Here is a 14,078-nt window from a genome sequence, read left to right as displayed (position 1 = left end):
CCTCCATCTACACTGTGATTCCAATCACTGTCCCAGCATTGCTTATAGCAGTGCAAAAGAACAGTCCTTAACTCACTGCCCAACTGATGACAGTACAACCAGCTAGTGCAAAATGTCGGGTTGATCAAGCGAGTTGAATATGAAATCTAATGTAAACATATGGCTTTCATAGATGACAGGAGCTTCCCGAAGATGTTCATTACTGGTGAAATAAATATGTGTATCTCTGGGAAGCTCCAGATAAATCTAAGTATGGAACTGCAAAGGTCTTCTAATGAAGACATATGAAGAAACAATGCCTGATCTCCTTATACTACTTCCTCTTTTTTGGTTTTTATTTTGTCCCTGATTATATTTTATTATTTCAAGATAGGGGGCTTTTGTGACCAGAATTATATTTTTTCTTTAAACTTTAATCCCTGCTTCCTGTTCATGTCAAAATCTTTAATCTAGAATGTAGATGACAGGTCAAAGAAGCAGTTTGGACAAAAACATGGCATTTGTTTTTAATTAAAAATAGCTAATATGATTTTTCCTGCATATTTATCTATTGCATTAAGAGAGACAGTTCAGTCACTACATTGGAGTGGCCCTGAGGACTATCCCCAATGCTTTCATGGGCTTACATGTAGTATCTAGCATCTGATACTATGCACTTCAACAAAAGTCCTTTATGTGGAATTATTCTTTCTTTTATTGCATGGAAGGATGACTTGTGATTCCCAGATATGGTTGAACTACAATTCCCAACAGCACAAAGGTAAAGGATGCTAGGAAACTCCAGCAACAGCTGAAAAATCATAGATTCTCAACCTTTTTTTCTTTTAATGGTCTAGAGCATATCAGGTTGAAAAATATAATGCTGGATGAAGAGAAGGCTTTTCTATCAAAGCTGTCCCTACCATTACCCAGAGTAAGATGACTACAACAGGTTTTGGTTGTCATGGATGGGCAGCAAAATGTTAGTTTTTAAATTTGTTGTTATGGCTATGAATTATACTTTATTGTTATTTAATTTGTTACAATGAGAAGGGATGTTTTTGTGATTTTCTTTCATGTGTGCCAAAATATATTGCAAATTGAGGCTTGTTGCTATTGTTTGGCCTAGCTTTCTACTTACAAAAAGAGTTTGTTGTTGTTATTATTATTTTGGATGAGAGGAAGAATACTTTTGGGTCTGACCCTCTGCTGATGCCTAGAAAATAATTTTAAAATGATCAATTTTTAATCCTTCCTTTCTTCTATTTATCAAAGACTAATATTAAATTTAAATATTATAGTGAGATATCTCTAAATATATATATTTTCAGTGTATAGTTGCATTTTCACTCTAAAATGATTATGAGGATTTGGAGTAAGGAGCTAACAGTAGATTTGAAATAATATTTCATAAAGCCCAGAGAACTCTGTATTTCTTTTGGTGACTGAAGTAAAGACACAGCCTAATTAGTCCACCAATTTTATTATCCCTTTCGTTTATTAAGCATATGCATGCTATAGTATAATTATTTAATGACCAGTGAAAGTTTTGATTATAGATATTAACTCAGAAACATTGGTGACATGAACTTCATTTCTGCATATTTTGGGTACTCAGCCAATATGAAAAGCCCCTATCAGATTTTCTTTGATTAAAAGATCAAAGTTTTATTTTGTACTTTTGGATTAGTAAATAAGAAAGAAAAATGTAATATTTGATGAAGGCATTTCATGAGGTCTTATACATGTTATTTTGCTACTTGGAAAGATTGATGCATAAAGCTAGTTTATTTGCCTCACTTTTAATTGAATCCTCTGTTAAACCAGCGCAGCATAAGAGGCTGTGGTCAAAAGCCAAAAGAAATATGTCTGACTAAATGATGGTGAGGTTAAAAGCTAACACTTTGTGCAGATTTCAAGAACTAAGGATACATGAATTCTGTTTGAATGTGGGTGGTGGACAACCTTATGGGAAACATTAAAAGCCAACCTGCCTATTGTGCAGAATAGAATAACAGACTGAAATGTTAGCATTGATCTGAAACATTTTGGAACACAATGTTCTCAATGTTTATGGAGTCAGGGTCGAGTTGAAGATTTCCCTGAAAAATTATTGCTATCAGATCTGGGCTACAAAAAGACAGATGAGCATTAGATAGCAGCAAAGAGATGCCAGTTTTTAGGTTTTTGTTTAACTCTTTGATGCTATCTGATGGTCATGTATATTCTTGTGGCCCAGATCTGCTAGCTCTACTTAAGATAAGTGGAAAAGCATAGAATTTGAATGATAAATATGATTCTTCAGAGTATGTGTGTGTGTATGTGTGTGTGTGTGTGTGCATGTGTACTACACGCATAAAGCACTACATTGGGAGTGTGAGACTCACTTCTCACACAGTCAGTGAAAAACAACATGATAAATTTAATAGTTACAGAAACAAAAGATGGATGGAGACAGACTAGTCAATTCAAAAAAAAGGATCCAAGTAGTCTGTTCTATAATGTGGGAAGAAAAATAAAATGCAAAAGGGCTAATTGATAAAATCCATTGGCTATGGCTTCCTACTTTCTTCAATAAATATGAGTTATCCAAAGTTCTTGAATTTCTTGTGAGGTCACTTAAGTTTATTCTGGCCTGCATGGTGAAGCCTGAATTGCAGAGGAAATCAATGAATATTGCTGCTTCCTGTGAGAGTCAGGCTGAGAGCTGTGTTTCTCAGTGAAGAGGAATCAGTTTGATAACACATCAACAGCTATTCAACTTCAAGGCCTTGAAAAGTACTGCAAGGAATCCATTGAAACTGAGCAGGAAGGAGTGGCAATGGATTTCAACCATCCTGAGATGTAAGAGACAATCTGCATCCTCACTCCAACAGAGGACAATTAACTGTTTGATAAGGCTTCATCCAAATATTCAGTAAATGTTCTTATCTAACTGTGCCATGCTGTCTGCCTGAAAGCCTCTAGTCAAGCTCAAGCCTTGAACTTGGCATATCAAGTTGTATCTTTAGGAATTTCTGCTGAAATTACCTGCCTGGGACCAGTTCCGTTCTCTCAGTAATTCCTATGAAGGATCATGAATCTTCTTTGGACCGAAATCCTTCAGGATTCAGCTAGCAGATTACAGAATCAACCTAGTATATTTATTCTTCATCAGTTAAGCTACTTTTGGGCATTCCCTTCAGCATACATTTCAAAAATATCTTATGAAAAGATACAGACTTACAGCAATATAGACTATTGATCTATTTCATTATTGGTCTAGAACACTCCATGTTTTGTGATATAAATCTTTCCCAGTGCCATTAACATATGCTGCAAAATATATTTTTTACATGGAATCTAAAATACTAAGTTTTTTTTTAACCTGGAACCTTCTATATTATGGAATTTTAGCTCTTAATCTTCTAGACCTGTGTTTCTCAACCTCAGCAGTTTTATGGTGTGTGGAGTTCAACTCCCAGAATTCTAGATGTGGGTTTTGGGTTTTCCCCCTAGTATGTTATACCAGTCCATAAAGCAGGGGAGTTATGAATGGTGGTGTTGCAATTAGCCATAGCTTCTACCCAACAGGTCTTCACCAGCTAAAACTCAACTCCTTGTTACACTGAACATATACTGTACATGATAATGAACTCTGGCCCCCAAATGCCTTGCATTTATATTGGTTACTTAGAATAATTCTCAAGTTACTTCCTCTCCATACTTTCCATGGAAACCATTTACTCTGGAACTAAATGGATTAAAATTGGATTGTGGATTGAACTTTCTCTTGATTTATTGGCATTTAGTCTCATCTCACATCAGTTACACTGAAAAGGTCACAATAGATTAACTATGACTACCCTACAGTTATAAAAAGAAGAATACTATGAGCTGTGGGATGGTGCAGAAAAGCACACACAACTAAAATTATCGTTGTGAAAACAATTCAGTTTTGTAGTCAGATATAACCTGTCAAATCAATTATTGTTAAATTTGAACAAGACATACACAATGGCTCATTTACATATCTACTAGTGAATTGATTAAGCTCCCTTATGAACATATACTACACTATAGTAAGGACTTTTTTGCACTGCAACCTTTAGCCATTTGTCTCTTGTCAATAAACTGGCTGGAAATAAAGTTGGTTAAGAAAGATTTTCTCTCAAATTTTGTCTCAAATTTCAAATCTTTCCTCCATTTTGATGACAGTAGTGGACAGGTGTTCTGTCTGAATGGTGGTTAATGTGGTCCCTGCTTCTTTTGCCCTACCACTCATGTAACGGCCAATTGCTTTTCACCCTTTGAAAATTAGTGGGGAAAAACAAGTTTTAACATTCTTCCTGTCACTTGGACTAGAAGTGGAAACTAGGCAGAACACCTGGCCAACATTTCACCATTGCTGTGTTGAACCTGATAGGAAAGAAAGAAGGGCCAGCATTTCACTAGTCATTCATTCATTTGATTTATATTCTACCACAGCCAGAGAAGACTCTTGGCAGTTCACGATGATAAGCCAAAGATAATAATCAAATAAAAGCATCTGATAAATACATTAAGCTTCATAAAACAATAGATGGGATTAGACCCCAAAGCACTTTGGAAATGCTCTGCTTTCAACTTCTTCTGGAAAGCCAGTAATGTTGGAAACAAGCAGACCTCTAATGGGAATCTATTCCAAAGGGCCAGCCTTATCATAGAAGAACAGTACTTCTGGGCTTCAGCCCCCACTCCCCAAAATAAGGGATAGCCATCTGCTTTTCTCAAAATGATCGAAGTGGTTGGGCTGACTCCAATGGGAAGATATGGTCCTGCAGTGATTCAGTGACAGCCATAGGAAGCTTTATAGGTTAAGATCAGCACTTTAAATTGGACCCAGAAGCTAATAGGAGGCCAGTGCACTTGGGCCACTGCATTCTGTACCAACGTAAGCTTCCAGGGAGTCTTTAAAGGTAGTCCCAAGCAGAGTATGTAGCAATAGTCTAATCGGGTGGTGCACTGATTAGACTACTGTTACAATGAGCCACTGCAGTGAATACAGCTGAATCTGTTTTTTAAAAGTCCAGCCTTTATAGCAGGCAACTCAGCAACCCAATACAAAATGACCATCAAAAGAGAAAGTGGGGACTGGAATGATGTGCCCACCAGAACATATAAAAGTCACTTGGAATGGAGGTACTTGTATAAGATGGAATGAAATGCTACAGATTGACTGGACTCCCCTGTTGATTCAGCGGAGGGAGAAAAGACACTACTTTTGATGCAGAATAAGAAAATTTCGATGGAGGTTGCCTTCCTAGCAGGCTAAAGGTGGGCTGAGGACAATCCCATCCATTCCTGTCCTTCTGAAATGGTATCCTCACACTGGAACAAACAGGAAGTCCAGATCAGACCAGAGTGAAACATTACATCATTGAGCCTAACACAATATCATCCAATTGGTAGCAAATATTTAAGGTCTCCCGGGGAAAAAAACCCCAAAACTCTACTCAGAAATTCTTGATTAAGAGGATACAACCACAACAAAATAATGTTTTATTATATCATTCATTTTTATTGCTGAACATTTCATTTCCATATGTTAGAATGAGATTTGTTTTGTTATAACCATTTTTGGAATTGCACAATGGGTTTATTTCACTGGGTCACATTTCAAACATGGGAAAGTATATCCATTAACATGGAACTGGTTTTCTGAGGCCCATCCCCATTCATATTTTAATATATACAATTCCTGAAAGCCAATGAAAGTGGAGGTTAGTAGCTAGGTGATAAATGTTCTCCTGTGAAGGCTAAAATAATTTGAAAACTCTAAAGCTAAATAAAAAAACTTCACAACACACACACATATCACACATTGATTTCAAAGTTGTGTTTTCTCCAAGACACTTCATCAGGCAATCCATAGCTGTAAATAGAATAGAAGGAGAGCAAGGGTATTTTTGCTGAACATTAGAGATATTGTATCAGTCTCAATGCTGAGTGCACTGAAAGACAGACTATTGAATATTATTTAGAAATTTCTGTGACAGCATGTTTCAGAGACATTTCAAATTAGACCAGAGGTAATTTGTGAAGACACAGAGAGAGAGCTGCAAGTAAAAATAAAAATAATTCAGCCTCCCATCTTTGGAAATGAAAAACCTTAGGATCCAAAAACAAAACTGATCTCATTCTATGCAAGTCATACCAAGTTCAGTTAAGCAGTTTTTACATTCACAGTGTAAGTTGTTACAAATTCTCGGATGAGATAGATCATCATATGAAATAATGCCAATGTTCTAGCAAGTATCACTAGAACACATTCTTTTGTACTGTTGCTGAAGGCTGAGTTTAGAATTTTCCCTTTCATTTAAACAATAATCCTCCTCCTCCTCCTCCTGTGATTCTAGTAGACCTTTCCACCTGTTCAAAAAAGTTTAAGCTAAAAGCTCAAGACACAATCTTTAGGATGAAACTTATTCACCTGAAAGTATTTGTACTGTATTTATAGATTTACGTGATCTGGTCTGAAAGCATTGCACATTAATAAAAAATACAGCTGTGGAAGCAGCGATAAACTAATTTTAATAAACTCTTCTACAACAGGCTTTCTAAGTTTGGTTTAAGGAAGTGCCTTTCTTCACAGGTAACTCATTTGATGTTCTGTGACCTGTCTTTTCTCCCTTCCTCTTTCTTTAAGATATTTGAGCAGTTTGTCAAGACGAGAATAAGAGAAGAATATAAGGAAAAGAAAAACAAGCTACTGCTAGCCAAAGAAGAGTTTAAAAAGCTGCTGGAGGAATCTAAGTTGTCACCAAGGTATGAAGCAACTGTTGGAGACAAGTTCTAATTCGAGCACCCTCTGAATGCAGGTGCTGACTAAACTGAGATTGTGCCCGAATCCAAACTGCTGAATGTGAATGCATTGCTCTGATTCGTTAAGATCTTGTGAAACCATCAAACTTACAAAGTTCAATATTTTTGCAAAAGGCTGCATGATGCTTCAGAAATGACTTCCCAAGGTTTGCTAGACTTGTGACATTTTTAGAGATTTTTTAAAGATTACTCATTCACCCCATTGCCACCATGATCGCATACATTTGTGCAGTAGAGCTTCGTGCCTGAAAATATTGCCAATGATTTTGTAGATGGTACAATATGTAAAAGGACTTTCAGTGGAAGCTGTAAATCATGGGCAGGTTCATAGAAGTTGTGGTTTTGATTATACTCTGCCCCTATTCCCCCCGCCTGCCCCAAGAAGGAAAACATCCCCCATCTTCTGCTGCTATCCTATTACAATCAAGGCCACATTTTTGAAAGATTGTCCCCTGTGTTAGGGTCAACCAACTCTCCAGTCTTTCTTCTCAAGCCCTAAATTATGCAGGAGAGGCTGAACTTCAGATCCAGTATCATTTTTGTATATAAAATACATGAAGAACATGCATAACTTTATTTCAAGTACATACTTGGAGTTATATTAGTGCATTAAATATTACAGCCAATAGGTTAATGAAGATCTAATTCATTGTCATGCATTAGAGGTGAGTTAATCTAAATCTATTGTTTCAGTATATAAAATATACTGAACAGTCAAAATCTATCACAGTACTTTATTATGCTTCACTGTAGCAGACCTGGTTGCAAGTGTGATTAATGTTTGCTGTATGCTCAAGTACACTTTATATTATAAAATCAGTAATGCTTTTTCTGTCTACTGACAAAATCCAAATTATATTCACACAGGAATTTATCATTAATAATGGTAACTGCATGCTAAACATAAGATTTTGAAATGTTGCCTTTTCCATGAACCTTCATGGAAAGTAGAATCTAAGAATCTTATATAAAAACTGTGATTCTTATTTGCAATTTGATTAATCATCAAGATAGATTATTGTAACAGGGTTATATTAAAGAGCTAAAGAAAAAAAAATAGTTTGCTAACATTTTGAATAATTTTATAAGCCTCTATATGCTAATATAGGCAATATATTTTCAGATGGTATTATTATACATTTTTGGATCTGCACACATGGAGTATATTCAAGGTTTATTCAATAACTATGCGAGAATGACAGTACCTATGATAATAATTAAAAAGAGTAGCACCATTATAGTTAAATTTATTAAAGATGAAATATGAATATATATTAAAAAAACCCTCAACAAATTATATATATATATATATATATATATATATATATATATATATATTCAATTTGTTGAGGGTTTTTTATTATTATTATTTGTTTCTTGCTTCTTTCATTGTTTTAATCTGTTTACTGTGTTATGGCCTGTATGCTACTAAGATTCATACTGATTGCAGTGGCATATAAGCCTTAGTAAGAAATAAATAAATAAAATAGGATGACAGCATTATTAAAGACAACCTCAAAAATCCATACACACTATAATAGCTATGTGGAACTCACTATAGCCAAACTGCTGGGGCTTGCGGGCAGGAAGCCAGTGCAGTGTACAATGGAAGAGAAAACCCGGTTCAAGTTTATTGGACGGTTTGTGTCAGTCTTTCTCTTTCAACCTAACTGATCACAGGATAGTTATGGGCGAAGAAAAGGAGGACAGAGTGCTATATGCTTGAGCTTTTGGACAAAAAGCAGGGTATAAATCTAACAGAGAAGTAATTAGAGCCATTCTGGTTAGTGGTTAAGCACCAGGCTAAAAACTGGAAGACTGTGAGTTCCAGTCCTGCCTTAGCCATGAAAGCCGGCTGGGTGACTTTGGGCCAGTCACTCTCTCTCAGTCCTAGGAAGGAGGCAACGGCAAACCACTTCTTAAAAACCTTGCCAAGAAAATTGCAGTGACTAGTCCAGGCAGCTGCCAAGAGTCAAAAGCTGACTTGAAGGGGGAGGGAGGGAGGGAGGGAGGGAGGGAGGGAGGGAGGGAGAGAAATGATACATACCTGTAAATATTAGGAACATTAAGACCACATTGTGGGTATTGCTGCAAAATGCTGCTATGGCAGCTAATCACAAAATACCCATTTACCAGAAATCAAACTGATAAGAGTGTTCTCTTTGCCTGCCACATATCCCATTCCACTGAATATTAACTCCAACCCTGGAATGCCTTTGACATTTTTTTTCTGGGTAAGTGGGCACACATCCAAGCCTATCACTGGGTCACTGCCTCCCTTCATTTTCATTTTTTTAGTAATATCTGCTGGCAGATAGTCAAGTCAAAGTTTATTTCAGTCAAAGACCAGAAATAATGGCAGATAAGACATACTTTCACAGATTAAGATGATTCCCCAGGCTGACACTTCATACTGCAGCAAACCAGCTTCCTATATTGTAAAGTGAACCAGTTATTATCTCTGTTTTATTATCTCAAGCAGGAACACTTTGCAAGCCTTCACTTTTTAAGCTAAGGACAAATATGCTCTGCTGTAATCTAGAAGCATGGTATTTACCTTCAAGGTCGTTAAAAAAAAAAAGCTCTTTCTTCTTTAACCTAATATTTTCAAGCTATTAGGTGGCAAATGTACCTAGGGGAATCTTGGGTGAGGAGCAGTTTCAAAAAGAGATCAGAATGATACTCTACTCTTTCAAAGCCATTGGATTCATTCATTATTTCCTGCAATGTATGTTTCAGAAAATAAGCCACTTCAAATACAACAATCCCTTTTGAACTCCACATTCTGTGGTTTTGTGGGGTGCCTAAAAACCAGTACATGATGGCATCAAGCAGGGGTATCAAAAGTGAAGATGACAGCCATGCCCATGTGATTAAAGTCCAGCCTCTTTGTTATGTGCATTGCATGTGTAAAGCATGTAAAAAATTAGCAGGTTTTAAATGTGTGGTCCTGACTGCCATCTTTGACTGTACAATGTAAATTAAGTCAAACAGTTAGATCTAAGCCAAAATTTCCATATGCCAAAAATGCATCAATTTCTATTTAGCATTTTTCCTATATTTGTTAGTACTACTTCCATCCTCCATATTTCAACAGAGAGTCACACTTGGAAATCAAAAGATATGTGACTCTGCAGATCTGATGGAAGTCTTGGCCTTTTAAAACTTTATAGTGCTATAGAAGGGAAGAAATTACGTTGTTTGGCAAGCTTAAGTTAAAAAAAATTACACTCTTGATTTTTGAGAATCCCATCTTAATCTTAATTACTCTAGATCATCCACAGTGAACTAATTATTCATCTAGGTTCCCTGAATCAATAAATAAGTCTATTCTGTGAAACTGAAATAATGACTTAGGATGAGGAGCCAAGCAGATCAATGAGTTTTCAAGATTTTTGCCTTCAGTCTTTCCATTTCTACCACCACTGGTGACAAGGACAAGATGCAGTAAGAATGATTTCAGTAGAAAAAAAGCATGCATGTTTAAGAAAGAGCCAAACGTATAAATATATATTGACCAGCACACAGCTTTATGAGAATGTTTGCTTATTTTTTGATTATTCCCTTCCCATCCTAGGACCACCTTTAAGGAATTTGCGGAGAAATATGGCACAGATCAACGTTTTCGACTAGTTCAGAAGAAGAAAGACCAAGAGCATTTTTTCAACCAGTTCATACTTATCCTTAAAAAGAGAGACAAAGAGAACAGAATAAGGCTACGGAAAATGAGATAAAAAGGAAATCTGCAATAAGAACGCAAGTCATATACTGGGGCATCTACAGGGGAGAAGATGAATGGCATGCATTTTGTATCATCTTTTGAGTTTTTTACTCCCAGCACTTAGAGAAAATCAGAAAACCCGAAGAGCCACCTCAGCACCCAAAGTTTCTGTGGAAGTATGTTAAGACTGCACTGCAGGAATCTATAGGATATTTCGTTCTCAGAGACTTAATGTTTCATATTGAAGCTCTCTTTTTGTACAACATTCAAATCTGATGCATTTCTAATTACCATGATATGTCAGTCCCTTAATTGTTTTAATAATTTATGCAAATTATTTGTAATATACACAAAATTGAAATCCAGTGTGATTTGTTATTAAGCAGAAGCAGATGCCATCCATAACAATATCAAGTTGTTTTTTTTTAACCATTTAAGAAAAACAAAAACTAACACTGTACTTCTCTGCACATTTATTTGGAAATAAGTCCTGTTGAATTCCCCAACACTTACATCCAAATAAAAGTGTTTAAAAATGCTGCACAGTTATGTTTTGGCAGCTTTGTACATTAAAAAATAAATGGTTCAAAGGTCCAGTGGTACTGAGGAAATCATTATTCAATGTTCATAGGTCTAAGTCTAGTTTTCTGAGTCGTAGTAGTAATAGGGTATTAATTGTAATCATAGTGAAGATGTGAAAATCCTGGCACCTTTCCTGTAGAACAGTGTATAAATCTTTACCAAAAAAGCTTTGTAATTAAATTATTCTCAGTAGTGCTCCAGGCACATCAAGAAGAGCAGCACTTCTCTATTAAAAGCTATTATAAAGAAGTTATTTTGTAAACCCATCCTACTAATATTTGAGTTATTTTTATTGTATGCGAAGAGTTTGCATGAGATTAGTCTCATCTTTGTATAATCAAAGATTTTAACCTTTTTTTAATTAATAAATATTTTAAGATTATTGGTCATGTTATTTTTCAAAATGTTTGAAACCATCTTTAAAATCACAACCTTTTTTTTTTTTTTTTGTATTTAAGACTGAAGAATAAGTATGGAATGGCTCTTTCTGGTTCTATGCCAGCTTTCTTTAATTTAGTTCCTTCTGAGCAGAAGTAAGCAACTTGATGCCTACTTCTATAGTCCAAAACATCTCAAAGGTACAGGTAGCCCTCATTTAGTGACCACAATTGGGACCAGCAACTCAGTTGTTAAATGAAATGGTCACTAAGTGAAACTATGACTCTGCTTATGATCTTACTTCAGCTTTCCTTTGGTTTACAAACCTGTGAAGGTTGTAAATGTGAGGATTGGTTGCAAAGTTATATTTTTCATCACCATCATAACTGTGAATGGTCATTAAATAAGGCAGTCACTAAATGAGGACTACCTGTGTTGCTAAATGCATTTTGGAATGCATCTCTTATCTTTGACAATTTTGACTGGATTAAGAGTTATTGACAAAAACAATACTGCCCAAAATATCTAGAGGGTATCATACTGAGGTAGCTGTTTTGTACTAATGGCAGTGTTTTAGGTATTTTAGGCTTGAAAATGACCATTTCTCTAGTTACCTGTAGCAAGTATTTGTTACTTTGAAGCAATTAAACAGTGACATCGTGTACACTGGACATTGCTTGACTTTTCAGAATTGGCTGTTTTAAAAAATATCCACAAGTAACATCTGTAGTCTATTTCCCATGAGTTCCAAAAGAGAAGGTAAACCTATTCTTTACCCATACCCATAAGAGACGGAATTGTCATGATGAAGACAATTCCATATATATGTAAAAATAAAATATCAGGATGAAGATAAAATAAGAACAGTAGTTTTCTTTTTAACTATCATATGTTTCTCTGCCTTTTTGCAGCCAGAAATAATAATCATATCTTGTTTGGAAAAAAAAATGGACTCAGGTTAGCTTGGCATTGGATGCAAATTTCAACATATCCAGAAGCTTTGATTTCCAAATTCTGGGCAATATGGTGCTGGATGGGCTTGAAGGAAATGGTAAAAAAAAAAAAAAAGTGCTTGGTTGTAGAAAATAAGGAAGATGACATTGATGAAAATATGCAGCCTTCATTGTCTAGGCAAAAGGGGCTGAAATATTTTAAAAGTCTAGAACAGCCAGATAACATTTGGAAGCAGCTCAAACAGACATTCCCTTATTCACTGAACTTTAAGAAGGAGAAGGAGGTCCATCACAATCAGACTTGCACAATTCTGTTATAAAAGTCAGTTTCAATAAAAGTAGTTTTACCCTTCCTGTGGACTTGATTTCCTGGTCTGGCCCATATAATGGGGCTGACATTGGCTTCCCTGCCACCATCACCATTTGCCTAACAAATATTAAAGGAACCAGGTATATTCTGCAATTATTTGGAAATAGCCAACTCTTGCAGGTAGCTGAGTCATCATTTAATTTTAGAATATAAATTCAGGAGGTAGTGTTCCATTTCTGGAACTACAATGCAGAGCTTCTGTCATTATATAATTATGTGGATGGTTTAAAAATGATTGCTAACAGATGGTGATGAACCAAAGATTAACTATAGGATATGCATAGCAAGCATCATTTAGGAGGCTACAAACACCCCAATGATGTCAGAACTAGGCCTTGGGAACTTAGGCCCCAGCATTACATTCTAGAACCAGATTTGGACGTGTCCATCTACTACCTTAGCTAGCCATCAGGTTCACCATATGATAAATCAATGTGGCAGTGCAGCACATTATACATCAGGCAGTATTTCCCATGAAATTTAGCCAGTGAACTAAATCCTGATAACAAGTGGCTATGCATGTTTTGGCCACATGGTACTGGGGAGTCTCCATTTTTAGAGTAGGGTGGGACTAATGCGTAACTTGGGAGTCATCTTAGACTCACAGATCCTACTCAAAGAGCAAGTGGCAGCTGTGGCTAAGAGGATCTTCACAGAGAACCATCTAATGCACCAACTGCGCCCACTCAGTTGGGAGGCCCTTCAGATGGTCACTCATGCCCTAGTCACGTCATGGTTAGACTACTGCAATGTGCCCTACATGGGGCTTTGCTTGAAGATCACCCTAAGGATATAAATGGTCCAGATTACAGTGGTGTGGCAGTGATGTGCATGCTGCAGTATGCCTATGGAGCACTGCTGCTCTGAAAGCTGCACTGGTTGCCAGTGGGCTTCTAGGTACAATTCAAGGAGCTGTTGTAACCTATAATGCACTGCATGACACATAGCCTGGCTATTTGAGGAACCACCTATCTTCCATTGTGCCTGCCTGTAAGATCAAGCAAAGTGGTGTGCTCCAGGTCCTCTCAATTAAATAATATCAACTATTATGAGCTAAGAAGCATGCTTTCTCTGTTGTGGTGCCTGTCTTCTGGAATAACTTCCCCTCTGGAGACCTGTATGGCTCACACCCCAATGATATTCTAAAAGTCTTTGAAAACCTGGTTGTTCTCGCAAGCCTTGGGATATGGTGGTTGCTGAGCCTCCGTAGGTTCTTTTGTTGCTGTTCCTATGTATGATCTGTTTCTTAATT

At 36.4% G+C, this 14,078-nt stretch overlaps 1 protein-coding gene across 1 annotated transcript in view; it reads left to right on the top strand.

Moving 5' to 3' along the window:
• Positions 1 to 11,418, top strand: part of TCERG1L (transcription elongation regulator 1 like) — a 187,495-nt gene extending 176,077 nt beyond the window's left edge. The window contains exons 12-13 of the mRNA XM_088131949.1: positions 6,647 to 6,765; positions 10,400 to 11,418. Of these exons, the coding sequence (XP_087988075.1) occupies positions 6,647 to 6,765; positions 10,400 to 10,556 (276 nt within the window). The 3' untranslated portion in view covers positions 10,557 to 11,418. The remainder of the gene's footprint in view (positions 1 to 6,646; positions 6,766 to 10,399) is intronic.
• The last annotated feature ends 2,660 nt before the right edge of the window (positions 11,419 to 14,078 follow it).

Source organism: Python bivittatus, unplaced genomic scaffold, assembly GCF_059951505.1.
Source record: "Python bivittatus isolate LINGU-HERP-01145 unplaced genomic scaffold, Pbiv_v1 ctg000980_np1212, whole genome shotgun sequence".
NCBI lineage: Eukaryota > Metazoa > Chordata > Lepidosauria > Squamata > Pythonidae > Python > Python bivittatus.
This window is presented reverse-complemented; position numbering and strand designations above follow the sequence as displayed.